Raw genomic sequence first — 14,052 nt, 5'->3', positions numbered from 1 at the left:
CCAGCAGGATCAATATTGGCTAACAGGGTGGGGTGTTTCAGGCAAACACTGCCAGCCTGTTGTAGAGCCTCTTAAAGAAATAGTCCCATAAGCTACTATTAAGGAGCGGAGCTGGTTGAAAATGTTCTGTCAGAAAGGTTTTTTCAACAGAAAATTAACAAAAATGGAGATATTCACATACAAAGTACCTTTTTCCATTTAACTGTTTCATGTTTTCATTGAAAGACCAAAAAACCAGAAACCATTAATTTTGATTGGAAAAAAACAATTGCAATTTTCAGTTGCTGAAATTTGAAAAGTTTGGTGTTTTTCAATTGAAGCCTGAATAATTTTTCACATACAGGAGTGAGGAATTCCTGAAATGACACACAAGGTGAGGTTAGGAGGATGTGAGGCATGGGCCAGAGTGTACGTGCTACCATCGGTAGTACAAGAACAGGAAGACAAGCGAAAGGGTCAGCAGCAGGATTTTTCAAAACACTTACTGCATATTTTTGTTTACTTTATCTTTTAGTCATTGACACTGTGAGTTCCATACATGGGATTGCCACTGAATGAGAAAAAGAATGAACTATTTAGGGGTAGAGAAAAAGGAGACTGATAAAACCAGAAAGCACTGAACTTGCTCCCTTGCCATATTTCACGGAATAGCTCAATTTTACCTTCAGATCTACACTGCACTCTATTGCAAATTTTGCACTCATCTAGTAAGTGGGATTGTCAGTGATAACAATGGAGGTTTCATGTGTAAAATAAGTAGGAAGAAAATCCACTCTGCTCGTCAGAGAGCAGAAATGTGTCCCCTGACTGTAAATTCATATGTTAGCTAAGTAAATGAAGCTTTGGTCCTCCAGCTCTTACTCATGTGAATAAACCTTAGTATGGCAACATGGTGAGTTCTTTTTCCATCTCTGCCATTGACTTGCCACTTAAACCTTTCTCTGCCTCCAGTTACTACTCATTTGTAAATGAGTGTAATAAGCTTAACCACCTTTGTAAATTACTGCAAGATCTATCGATGAAAGGAGATATAGATGTATTGGTCTTACAGCTCATGTATATAATCCCGTTGACTTCAATAGGACTACCTGAGTGAGTAGGAATTACACATGTGAGTAAGGATTGCAGAACTGGGCCCTGATCTAAGAGGATATTTGGCTCCACATGCCCATATATCTGTGGCCCAAACTGAGCTTATAAGAATACAAATTTCTATCTAGATCCCAGTGTATAAATCTTCAATGCTGCAGGACTCAACAGTTGGTGTACAACTTCTGACTACTATACTTTAATCATATTGTCACATTGCTACTGCTCTAAGGCAAAGGGCTATAAACAGATTCTTGTTTGCAGGTACCGCAGTATTTCCAAGCAGTTTTTCAGAAAAGCTGATGGTGTCATTGTCATGTATGATATAACAGCAAAAGACACATTCACAGCTGTCAAACAGTGGTTGGTGAGCATTGAGGTAAGAGGACATAGCTTTCAATCTAAACTATTCTGGCCACATGCTATAACTTCTTGAGGTGCTACCTCCAGATGGGGGTTATGGGCAGGTCAAAAAGGAGGAAGTAAGGTCCTACCACTTCTTGTGCTGTAGCAATTACTCTGTTATATATAGGACTTTAGTTCACAGAGTTGCCAAGCCAGCTCTTTGCGGAAGCCTTACTTTCATTTTATAGGGAAAAAATAGTCATTCTAAAATTTCAAGGAGTAAATCTCATCAGTGGCCATTGATTGGATGTATGTCTATCTTTCCTGGTACCTGGCTTAATCTGAGGAAAAGAATTCCGAGCATGCACTCCTCTGCTTTCTGTATCAGGACACATTTTATTAATGGTCATTCAACTGAGGTTCTCCTTGGTTGTCATTGGAGTTGAAAGATGCGTCAGTGCAGTGATGTAATTCATAAGAGATAGTTTTGCAACTGCTACATCTTTAAGCTAGGAGATTTTAAATAGGTTGCTCATGTAAATCAACGGTATCCATAGTAAGTGCTGTAAAACTGGTTTATTTTATAGGATTCAGCTTCCTGGAAAAAATTCTGAGGAATATCTTGTTTTTCTCCCCCTGCCCACACCCAATCATAGTCCCTGCCCCAGAGAGCTTTTTGTGACTTAAAAATGCTATTGTCTATTCAAATCTTATGGCAACAGGCACAGTATCCTAACATATGAAACACTGTTATCTGTACTGGCTACTAGGTGGCCTCTGTACTTTGGAGTTAGGCCCCAGGGCCAAATTAACTCTCCTGTGGGCCCGGGGCTTTTAGATTTTGTGGGGCTCCTGTATACAAGTCTTTTTCTTGATTTCAAACAAAATGATCACAATTATGTCATCGAGGCTATTAACACTATACTAAACTTGCCTTTTAATTAACATAAAGCCACTCTGTGGTTACATTTCAGTCTTAAAACATGTAGAATATAGTTGAGTTAATTCAAAATAGACTACTTCTTACCTTAGAACAGCTGTTATATTAGTTTCTTTCTGGGAGGGATTTTGGGTGCAGGAGGAGGCTCCAGGCTGGGGCAGAGTGTTGGAGTGGAGGAGAGAGTGAGGGGTGTGGGCTCTGGGGGGGAGTTTGGTGCAGGAGGGGATTCTGACCTGGGATATGGGTGGAGCATAGGGTACGAGGTGCAGGATCTAGCCGGGATGCGCTTACCACAGGTGGCTCCCGGCCAGTGGCGCAGCAGGGCTCAGGCAGGCTGCCTGCCTGCGATAGCCCCACGCCGCTCCCAGAAGTGGCTGGCTGCTGGCATGTCTCTGCATGCTCCTGAAGGGAGGGGGACAGTGTGTCTCCATGCGCTGCCCGTGCCAGCAAGCGCCACCCCTGCAGTTACCATTGGCTGGTTCCCGGCCAATGGGAGCTGCGGGGATGGTGCCGGGGGTGGGGGCAGCACATGGAACCTCCTCACCCCCCACCAGGGGCCACAGAGATGTGCCAGCAGCCGGCCACTTCGGGGAGCAGCGTGGGTCCACAGCACGCAGGCAGCTTGCCTGAGCCCTGCTGCACCGCTGGACTTTTAGCGGCCCAGAGATTGCAATCGACTGGCAGATTGCAGGATCAACCAGTAGATCGTGATCAATGGGTTGGTGACCACTGAATTGTGTATAGTTATGGATTTATTTTTGCATGGCCCCCCCTTAGCCTGAGGCCCTGGGCTGCAGCCCCTAAAGCCCTGCATTAATCTGGCCTTGTTAGGCCCCAATTGTTTAAATACTTACCACTGTCAATAGCCCTGACAACTGTGAGTAGCCCCATTGAAGTAAACCCAGTATTAAGTATTTGGAAGATCAGGCCCTTATTTAACATGTTTTCTGAACAATTCAACATATATAACAATTCAGCACATTAAAAAATAGCTTTGGAAGAGAATTTTAGTTTTCATAAGGAAACATGGTCTTCTTTTCCATTCCAATATTTTACATATTTGATTCATCTTGACTGACTAATTTTGAGGGATGTTAACTAGCACTGAGTTCAAGACATAGAGCCAAATCCATTGCCTTTAACTCAGGCAATGTGCATACTTAATCCTTGGTGTACGTTTGGTAATATACTCATTCAGATAGTGTTTTACTTGGTAATGTATATTACCACTTTTCAGAATTACATGTGATCAAATATATTATCTCCATTTACATTATGTACTTTGATTGGTATGATTGGATCCAAATGCAGTTGTGTTCATGCCTATTTAATTGGAAAAGTAGGGCCAGATACCTGTGGTTTAATGTAGCACAGATTTTCTTTTCTTTTTCTTTTCTTTTTTTTAAAATTTGTTTAAGTCTGAATGATTTCTGAGCTGTTCTGTTATTCAAGGGATGTGAAGGATGGTAATGCTTTTTTAGCACGGAATGTCTCCTTTATTCCTTTTGTCCAGTTCTGATGCCTGATATAGTTCTTCATAAAATAACATTTTACTTGCTTGATTCGTCTTCAGTATTTTCATTTTTATGTTGGCACCTGGTGGGTCTCGGCTCTGCTTCATGGGTAATCATTTTTTAAAATATTTTAATGATGTTGACATATTGTGTGCAGTATGATGTAGTGTTCTTTGCTCTGCAGGAGGTAACTGGAGAGAATATACCTGTGCTTTTACTGGGTAATAAAATCGACAATGAAAAAGAACGAGAAGTCCCTTATGGACTAGGAGAACATCTGGCCAAGGTACAGTATGGAGAAGGGAATCCATAATAAAGCTAAAAGATGAATGTGTTTAATGGGTGTTAGATTATATCTAGAAACTCAGAAATATAAGTTATTATTTTTAAGAGGGCAATTGCTTTTAGAAGGGGGAAAAAAACCTTAATACTTATTAGTAGATCCTGGTTAACCATTTCTAGTGAGCAATTATTTGATTAATTTTGTTCCTTAATGAACTACCTGAAAAATGAAAAATGTCCTGCATTTTTTATTATTTATAATTGTTTGTCAAATTATTTATCAGAACAACTTATAGCCTATGGTTTTCCTGTGAATTGTAACTACTGATAATTATTAATGTGTGGTTAGTCACCTAATTCACATGGTGGTGTTTCTGATCCATGACTGGATGATGAACTTTTAAACAAGAGAATAATGAATGATGAATAGTGAATGACGGGATATCTCCTCAGGGATTCTCTTTCCCTCCCACCATAGTGTAGACAATTACTTAATAGATTGTCTTGTGAACACCTTCCTCCATTTACAGTCCCATAACATCCCTGTGACACCTATAGCAGATACTTCCCTGGAAAGTCATGATAGAAAATTATGTCTTCTTAGCTTCTTTTACTGTGATTTAGTAGCTGGAAACAAGAAGAAGCAGCAGCACTCTGTGGAGTACCCACAAGTGCTCTTCAAACCACCCATGATCCATGAGCCATAGTTTGAGAACCAGAGGATTTAGGATGACCAGATGTCCAATTTTATAGGAACAGTCCTGATATTCAGGGCTTTTTCTTATAGAAGCACCTATTGCCCCCCATCCCCTGTCCTGATTTTTCACACTTCCTATCTGGTCACCCTAGATGGACTAGCAAATAACAAGAGCACTTGCTTACACACAGATATCATTATTCAAATATTCTTGAATTCCATTTTTGCATTCAGATGTGTAGTGAATATGAATTCATATGAATAACAACACCTCCAAAAATTATCTACATAGAAATCAGTTGTCCAAATCTTCATGAGAAAATGAACTTAAAGTGGCAGAAATATGACTGAATCAAATCAGATATCTGATTCCACAAATATGTCTGTAAATACATTTTCCCATTATTCATTACTTATTCGTAATGGATTTACTAGTTTGTCCAAAATGCAATGAAGTCAATGGCATTATTCTGTATCTGCACCAATATAACAGAGCAATACTTGGCCCTGTGAATATAATTTAAAGAGTTAGGGCTATGTGCTACTTTTGACCTATACACAAACTGATAATAATACATTGCCATATATAGGTCTTGTGTTGTTATATTGCTCTTATTTTGTGTTGATAAGATGAAGAAGGGTGCTTTCTTATTTAGGGCCTGATCTTACTCCCATTGTAGTGAGTTACAAAATTCCCATTGACTTCAATTCCCATATTTTCAGCCCCTTACTCAGTACCTAAAAGTTTCTGTATTTAGCAAATCTGTTTGATTTTTGTGTAAGAATCCAAAATGCAGGTATACTTTCAGGCCCTGCAGGTTACTTTCTAGGAAAAACTTCAAGGTATTATTACTGTGCCTTATGCAAAAAGCAAGTGACATATGAAAGGTAAATGGAGGGAATGGGTGGCTATTTGTCATTTAGCTCTTTTTAAAAATGGGCAACTAGTAAAGCAAAGATGAATCGCGCTGAGATGCAGAACTTGCAGCCCACCAGGTCATTAGCTATAACATGGCATGTAAGGAAATAAAATGTTTTACAAAAGTAACATAGAACAATGTCAAATGAAAAAATGATAACATTCAAATGATTGAATACTCATTAGAATACATTGCTTCATGGAGCAAAAGTAAGAAGTGATCAGTAACAATTTGTCATCCGAAAAGCTGCAGAGATTTAATTAAATTATAGCAATTTGCTTGTTGAGTTTATAATAATTTATTTTAATGGATATTAATTACTGTTAAATGGCAATGTAATTCCTAGGAAACCACATATGACATCTCCATTAACGAATCCACTTGAGTTGCTTACTTACATGAATTTCTTGTAGGGCACTCAGACTGCATTGGGTCAGATCCTCATCTGGGTAAATCTGCACGGCTTCATTAACGTCAAAGGAGCTAAGCCTATTTATACCAACAGAGGATCTGGCTCATTGTCAGTAGGTTTTCAGGAACGTTGATGGATCACATTTAAAGTACTGTAGGTCACATATTGCAGCTCTCATTGCTTCATGAAACTTTGGTAATTAGCAGCCTGGAGCCTTACTAGCTAGATAATGTGGTGTAGAAATCAGCCAGAAGTCTTCCTGGGGATTCCTGCTGTAGGGCAGCCTTCCTGCAACCCCTCTAGCATGCCTAAGGATGCCTAACATTGCAATGTTGGCACACCAAAGAAAGTCCTATCAAATCCTCATCACATGAAAGAATTGTAGGATGCAGTGCAATACCTCAGGGAATAGATAAAGTGAGCTAGGCACTTCCAACAAGGATAGGGAAGGCCGTGGTGGGAATGATGGGGAGGCGGGGGGGTAGCTAGACCTTGAGTTAGCTGCTCCATAATCAGCAACATGAAAGAACAAGCACCTCAATATTAATCAACGCTGTCTGGTGTGCAGACTTGACATTGCAGAATGGGAGCGATCACCTCAAAGCAAAAGTACTCATGTTTAACATAAATCTGATAGTGTTCAAAATGCTCTCTCTAAGAAGGCAGTAGAGTTACTGTCACAGATCAGGGCAACTGCACCTGTATTCCTCCTCCAGGGGCTCCCATGCTCAAGCTTCCAGCCATTCCCTCTCTTGGCCAGAGATAAGTCTCACTCACTTGTGGAAGGGGTTTTTCCAGACTGCATAGTTCCCTGCCTACATTGTGATCTGCCCAGCAAGCCAGACTGCCTAAAAAGGCCACCGTCTGCACTTTGCTTTCTCTTCAGAGGCTATGAAGAGTTGTAATTGTGGCCAGTTACAAGTCACCACACAGCTCTTTCTAGGCAAGCACTTTTATTCATAAAGTGAAAACATTAAGAACATAAGAACAAAAAGAAAAGGAAATCGCATCGGAAATGCATCCGATGAAGTGAGCTGTAGCTCACGAAAGCTTATGCTCTAATAAATTTGTTAGTCTCTAAGGTGCCACAAGTACTCCTTTTCTTTTTGCGAATACAGACTAACACGGCTGCTACTCTGAAACATAAGAACAGTCATACTGTGTCAGACCAGTGATGCTTCTAGCCTAGTATCCTGTCTCTGACAGAAGCAGAATTAGAGGTTTAGGGTCATCCCAAGCATGGGGATACATCCCTGACCATCTTGGCTAATAGCCATGAATAGACCTAACCTCCATTAACTTCTCTAATCCTTTTTTGAACCCAGTTATACTTTTGGCCATCACAACATCCTGTTGCAATGAGTGCCACAGGTTGACTGTCTGTTGTGTGGAAAAAGTAATTCCTCTTGTTTGCATTAAAGCTGCTGCCTATTAATTTCATGAGGTGACCCTGGGTTTTAGTAATGTGGGAAAGGGTAAATAACACTTCTCTATTAACTGTTTTCCACACCATTCATGATTTTATTGACCTCTATTATATCCACCTTTGATCATTCCTTTTCTAAGATGAATAGCCCTAATGTTTTTAGTCTCTCCTCATATGGAAGCAATAACATTAATCATGTCTGTTGCCCTTCTCTGAACCTTTTCTAGTCAGGCTTCCAGCTCCCGGCCATCACCTATCTTGATGACAAAAACATATTAAAAATAATAGAAGAACTTACCTGAACATTAATAAGCTTACCAGAGATCACCCAACTCCAACAAGGGCTCTGGCAGGAGTCAGTCCTTCAAACCCCAGTGAACAATTTTTCCTGTGGTTACAAGTTCATAACAACCTTGGCTCAAAACAAGCTCACCCATGAATCAGTTAGTCTTTCCTTTATACAGCTTAGGCCTTTGATCTTTAGCCTCCAAGAACAGGTAATCAGCAGCCAAAGATCTTTTCCTCAGGATGTTGCTTCAAAAGGCAGGGATTGTTTTTGTTCTTGGGTTTTTGTTTTTGTGTGTGTGTGTTTTGCATAACCGGAGGCAAAGGAGGTGGGGATTTGCATTCACCTTCCCCTAGATATTTCCCAGGAAATCCATTTCACACGTATTGTCTCATAAATCTATTCGTGTCTGACACATTGTTCAATATAGTCCTTTGACCACCCCAGCCCACAATAATACATAAACCTTTCCTTTAATACAATGGACCCCAAAGATATGTGAACTCAATTCAGTAGGGTCTCCCGAGCACATTGTGGGAAATTGCCATATGTGTCACTGCTACTATCAGCAAAATAGAGAAAAGACAAGTCCATTTGCCTCTTCTAGTAGATTTACAAAGAAATCTCCACACACTGAGTTTCACTGTAGCATGATCTCCTAATCAGTAAACAGTTCAGACAAACAAAGCTTTGCTGCCTTCATTAGTTCAGGAGGCTATTCCACAACTAGACTTACAGGACAGTAACCACCAAGATCATTCCTCTTCTGTCCTTGTTTGTTGATTGTTTTTTCCCCATTCTTTAGGTGCCTCCTCCTTTGTCCATGATTTTTCAAAAATAATTGTGAGTGGCATGATGCGTTCATTAGCCAATTCCCTTGATAGTGTAGGATGTATCTCAGATGATTAATTAGACATAATTTACCTTCTGCTACGGAGGGTTTCCACTGTACATGCTGTCAGTGAATTTTCCCTTCAAAGTTCAAAGGCATGGCTCCTTCTGCTGCAGGACTGACTGCATCATCAAGAGAAGGATCTGTTTGTCAAAGTGATGAAGATGAATAATTAGCATCAGTTAGGTGTAACTCAGAAGCAGGAAGCCTGCTAAACAACCAGTGGGGCCCCTGGACGATCGAGATAAAACAGGAGCACTTAAAGACGATAAAGTCATTGCAGAGAAACTAAATGTATTCTTTGCTTCAGTCTTCATCGCTGAGGATGTTAGGGAGATTCCCAAACCTGAGCCATCCTTTGTAAGTGACAAATCTGAGGAATTGTCACAGATTGAAGTGTCATTAGAGGAGGTTTTGGAATTAATTGTTAAACTTAACAGTAACAAGTCACGGGGACCAGATGGCATTCACCCAAGAGTTCTGAAAGAACTCAAATGTGAAACTGTGGAACTATGTAATCTGTCCTTTAAATCAGCTTCTGTACCCAATCACTGGAAGATAGCTAATGTAACGCCAATATTTAAAAAGGGCTTTAGAGGTGATCCCAGCAATTACAGACCGGTAAGTCTAACGCCAATACCAGGCAAATTAGTTGAAACAATAGTAAAGAATAAAATTGTCAGGCACATAGAAGAATATAAATTGTTGGGCAAAAGTCAACATGGTTTCTGTAAAGGGAGATCATGTCTTACTAATCTATTAGAGTTCTTTGAAGGGGTCAAAAAACATGTGGACAAGGGGGTCCAGTGGACATAGTGTACTTAGATTTCCAGAAAGCCTTTGACAAGGTCCCTCACCAAAGGCTCTTATGTAAATTAAGTTGTCATGGGATAAGAGGGAAGATCCTTTCATGGATTGAGAACTGGTTAAAAGACATGGAACAAAGGGTAGGAATAAATGGTAAGTTTTCCGAATGGAGAGGGGTAACTAGTGGTGTTCCCCAAGGGTCAGTCCTAGGACCAATCCTATTCAACTTATTCATAAAGGATCTGGAGAAAGGGGTAAACAGTGAGGTGGCAAAGTTTACAGATGATACTAAACTGCTCAAGATAGTTAAGACCAAAGCAGACTATGAAGAACTTCAAAAAGATCTCACAAAACTAAATGATTGGGCAACAAAATGGCAAATGAAATGTAATGTGGATAAATGTAAAGTAACGCACATTGGAAAAAATAACCCCAACTAGACATACAATATGATGGGGGCTAATTTAGCTACAACTAATCAGGAAAGAGATCTTGGAGTGATCGTGGGTAGTTCTCTGAAGACGTCCACACAGTGTCCAGCAGCAGTCAAAAAAGCAAACAGGATGTTAGGAATCATTTTAAAAGGGATAGAGAAGAAGACGGAGAATATCTTATTGCCCTTATATAAAATCATGGTATGCCCACATCCTGAATACTGCATACAGATGTGGTCTCCTCATCTCAAAAAAGATATACTGGCATTAGAAAAGGTTCAGAAAAGGGCAACTAAAATGATTAGGGGTTTGGAACAGGTCTCATATGAGGACTGATTAAAGAGGCTAGGACTTTTCAGCTTGGATAAGAGGAGACTAAGGGGGGATATGATAGCGATATATAAAATCATGATTGGTGTGGAGAAAGTGAATAAGGAAAAGTTATTTACTTGTTCCCATAATATAAGAACTAGGGGGCATCAAATGAAGTTAATGGGCAGCAGGTTTAAAACAGATAAAAGGAAGTTCTTCTTCACACAGCACACAGTCAACCTGTGGAACTCCTTGCCTGAGGAGGTTCTGAAGGCTAGGGCTATAACAGGGTTTAAAAGAGAACTAGATACATTCATGGAAGTTAAGTCTAATAATGGCTATTAGCCAGAATGGGTAAGGAATGGTGTCCCTAGCCTCTATTTGTCAGAAAGTGGAGATGGATGGCAGGAGAGAGATCACGTATGTTATATGTTATGTCATTATCTCACATTCAGAATTACTCTGCCACATGGCATTTGCTGAGAAATCAGTTCTGATTCATGCCAGTATCCCATGTGTGATTTCTCCTCAGACAAGATACTGATGTGCCATAGGAGAGCAAGGGAAGGCCACTCACAGTCAGGCTCATGTGCATCATCCACATGCTGGCTAGATTTCCTTTTACGGGTCTAATTGCATTCTTATATAGAAGAACAAAGGATGTTGCTCTGAGCTTATATTTGATGTCAAATTTGTATTTGTGTAACTATTAAGCTGGAAATTTCACATACTTTTAAGAGACAATAAGAGACATACTTTTCAGCTATCAATAAAATACAAATTTAAATCAATATTACTAATCTATCTTCCTTTCTTATCCGGACTCGCTATGCACAGTATAATAAATTAAAATCATGATATTCATCAAAATGTAGAAAATTAAACACTGAAAAAACACACCTCTAAGGGCTCAAAGAAAACCACTGTGTAAACTGCAAAGGACTCCATGGACTGACAAGAAATGTATATTGGTTGTGTTGTTGTTCTGGTGACATCTTTGTTTATTGTCTAAGGTTTACCCCAGAACATAGGTTCCCAATTTTTCCCATAATCAGAGAGACCCAAATGACCAATTTGTATTCCTTTTTTCCTTGTATATCCCAATGTTTCCACGGTGCCTTGTAAAGCTAGACTGGCACGTTATGCAAAATTGACTGAAATGGTCTTTCTGTCTGATCTAGGATTACAATTTAATTTTCTACGAATGCAGTGCCTGTTCCGGTCATAATACCCAAGAGTCAGTGCTTCGCTTAGCTAGGTAAGGAAAACATCTTTTGCTTTTTTAAAACATGGACTATTGTACGGGAAAAAATCAAACTAGGTGAAATGAAGTCTGCAAAGGACACTATAAGAAGAAAATTCAGTTCAAGAAGATTTGTAAGTGAACTTAATGGATCCCTATCACGGAGGACTGAATGGATTCTATTTGTTAAACTAATTGTCTCTGATAAGAACCAACCTTCTGCTGTCTGAATACTATCTTGTGCCTTTTAAGTTATAGTCAATAGTGCTGATCCTGCAAGAAGCTCCAAGTGAACAGACCTCTGTGCCCACATGGAGCTCCACTGAGGTCAGTGAGGCTCTGCATAGGCAAGAAGGTCCGTCTATGCAGAGTCAGTTGCAAAATAAAGGCTTCCAAGGGGAGGAACGTGTGTGGAGGCACAACACACAGTGATGGCTCCCAAAGGCAGACAATGGGAGTGCTGAGGAAATGCACACAGCCATAGACATTGCTATGCTCTTTAACAGGGTGCAGGGTGTGCTTCTCCCCCCATGCCAGTTCAGTTCTACTACCTGATTGAAAGACTGAGGAGGATATTTTCAAAAGTACCTCAGGGATTCAGGAGCAGAAATCCGACTGAAATTAAATGGGACTTGTGCTCCTAAATCCTATGGGCATTTTTGTAAAGCTTCCCCAATACACTTTGAACAGGAGGGAAACTAATAATGAATGGCTGATATTGGAGACTGTACTTCCTGGCAGGAACCTTCAGGCGAATCATCATTCCTGCTGAAGTTTGTTAAACTTTGGGGATTTGTTGAACTTTTTGACAAGTGGCTGCAAACAACAAATAATACAAACCCTCCAAATATCAGCAATGGACTCGCTGCTTTGATTCACAAAAATATTCACAAGTTGCAAATGATCAGTGCTAACTGCAGTTTTCCAAGTAAATGAACAAAATAGATTTTGCAATACAGCAGCCTTGATTTTTGTTTTATGCAGTGTGCTCGTTTATTAACTCACAAAACTCTGTTGTTTTCAATTAATCTCCCAGTCATCAGTGCAAATTAGCCATGTCTGACTGTGATGCTGTGGGGGTTTTTTTCCTTGTAGGTATTATTGCCTTTTTTTGAGCATACTTTCTTTTTGCATCTTTCCTAGGATTTTAAAGGAACAAGAAGATAAAGTGAAAGAAAAGACCGTTCAGCTGCTGCAAGACTCAAAGAAAAAGTCTTGTTGTACCAGACTGTAGAAGACTAGGGTACATTTAGACCACAATCAGACATCTTATATCACACTACAGTGCATCATCACATCTGCCTTATGTTCAAAATATGTCTTATGCTACGTTGTGAATGTAGCAACAGAAAACCTTTAAGAACCTAGTGCACACTCACTTCTCACTCTTTGCAAAGATGAAGGCCTTAGGATTACTTAGATTGTAAAGGCAGGGGCCATCTTTTTGTTATGTGTTTCTATATCACTTAGTACCATGGGGCCCTGATCCATGACTACCGTAGGGCCATGATCCTAGACGCTACTGCAATACCATGATCCATGATCCTAGATGCTACTGCAATACCAATAAGAATAAGGAATCTACTTAGAATAGGAAGCTAATTCTCATAGGACCTGATCATAGACACTCTTACTTGAAAAAAGAAAAGGAGTACTTGTGGCACCTTAGAGATTAACAAATTTATTTGAGCATAAGCATCCGATGAAGTGAGCTGTAGCTCACGAAAGCTTATGCTCAAATAAATTTGTTAGTCTCTAAGGTGCCACAAGTACTCCTGTTCTTTTTGCGAATACAGACTAACACGGCTGCTACTCTGAAACTCTTACTTGAGTATCCCTTACCTTTTGAGTAGTCCAGTTGGCTTCAGTGGAATCGCTCATATAAGGTTAGCGTTTGTAGGACTGGATCCCTAATCTTGTAGCCTCAAATCTTGGTTCCATGTTGATCTTCTCTAGTTGTGTCTGGTTTGGGTTTTTTTTAAATTATTATTATTTAAATTTTAAGCACAAACAACTAAATGTAAAACTCTGTGTTAAGGTTTTCAGTGTCAATATACAAGAGTGAAGGAAAGAAATGCTCAGGATTCTCAGAGTAACATTAACTCATTCACACTATACATCTCTAGTATGTTTATTACTTGTGACACTGTTTGCACATGGAGCCTCATTGTGGGCCCATAACTCATGCTGAGGTGCCTTTACATGACTCAGTGATTCCTGTGGGACTATTCATACAAATAGGTTTTCACCAATGCCAGTGTGGGTTTTACAAATGGCCTATACAGCAAGCCAGGCTCTTAGATGTCATTGGCAGGAGGCTGTTGTATCAGACTTATGGCTGACACAACTCCTCCCTCTCACAAGGCTCCATCACAGAAGGTTTAGCATAAGATAGTCCAGGGCCAAAATTTTTGAAGCTGTCTGACTAAAGTTAAACCAATGTGTTTGGAGAA

The 14,052-nt window shown here is 39.9% G+C and overlaps 1 protein-coding gene across 1 annotated transcript in view; it reads left to right on the top strand.

The window, feature by feature from the left end:
* Window positions 1-13,235, top strand: part of CRACR2A (calcium release activated channel regulator 2A) — a 97,110-nt gene extending 83,875 nt beyond the window's left edge. The window contains exons 16-19 of the mRNA XM_038419807.2: window positions 1,354-1,468; window positions 4,073-4,174; window positions 11,538-11,614; window positions 12,743-13,235. Of these exons, the coding sequence (XP_038275735.1) occupies window positions 1,354-1,468; window positions 4,073-4,174; window positions 11,538-11,614; window positions 12,743-12,833 (385 nt within the window). The 3' untranslated portion in view covers window positions 12,834-13,235. The remainder of the gene's footprint in view (window positions 1-1,353; window positions 1,469-4,072; window positions 4,175-11,537; window positions 11,615-12,742) is intronic.
* The last annotated feature ends 817 nt before the right edge of the window (window positions 13,236-14,052 follow it).

Source organism: Dermochelys coriacea, chromosome 1 (genome assembly GCF_009764565.3).
Source record: "Dermochelys coriacea isolate rDerCor1 chromosome 1, rDerCor1.pri.v4, whole genome shotgun sequence".
Lineage (NCBI taxonomy): Eukaryota > Metazoa > Chordata > Testudines > Dermochelyidae > Dermochelys > Dermochelys coriacea.
The sequence above is the reverse complement of the archived record's forward strand: the minus strand, read 5'-3'. Positions and strand labels throughout refer to the sequence as shown.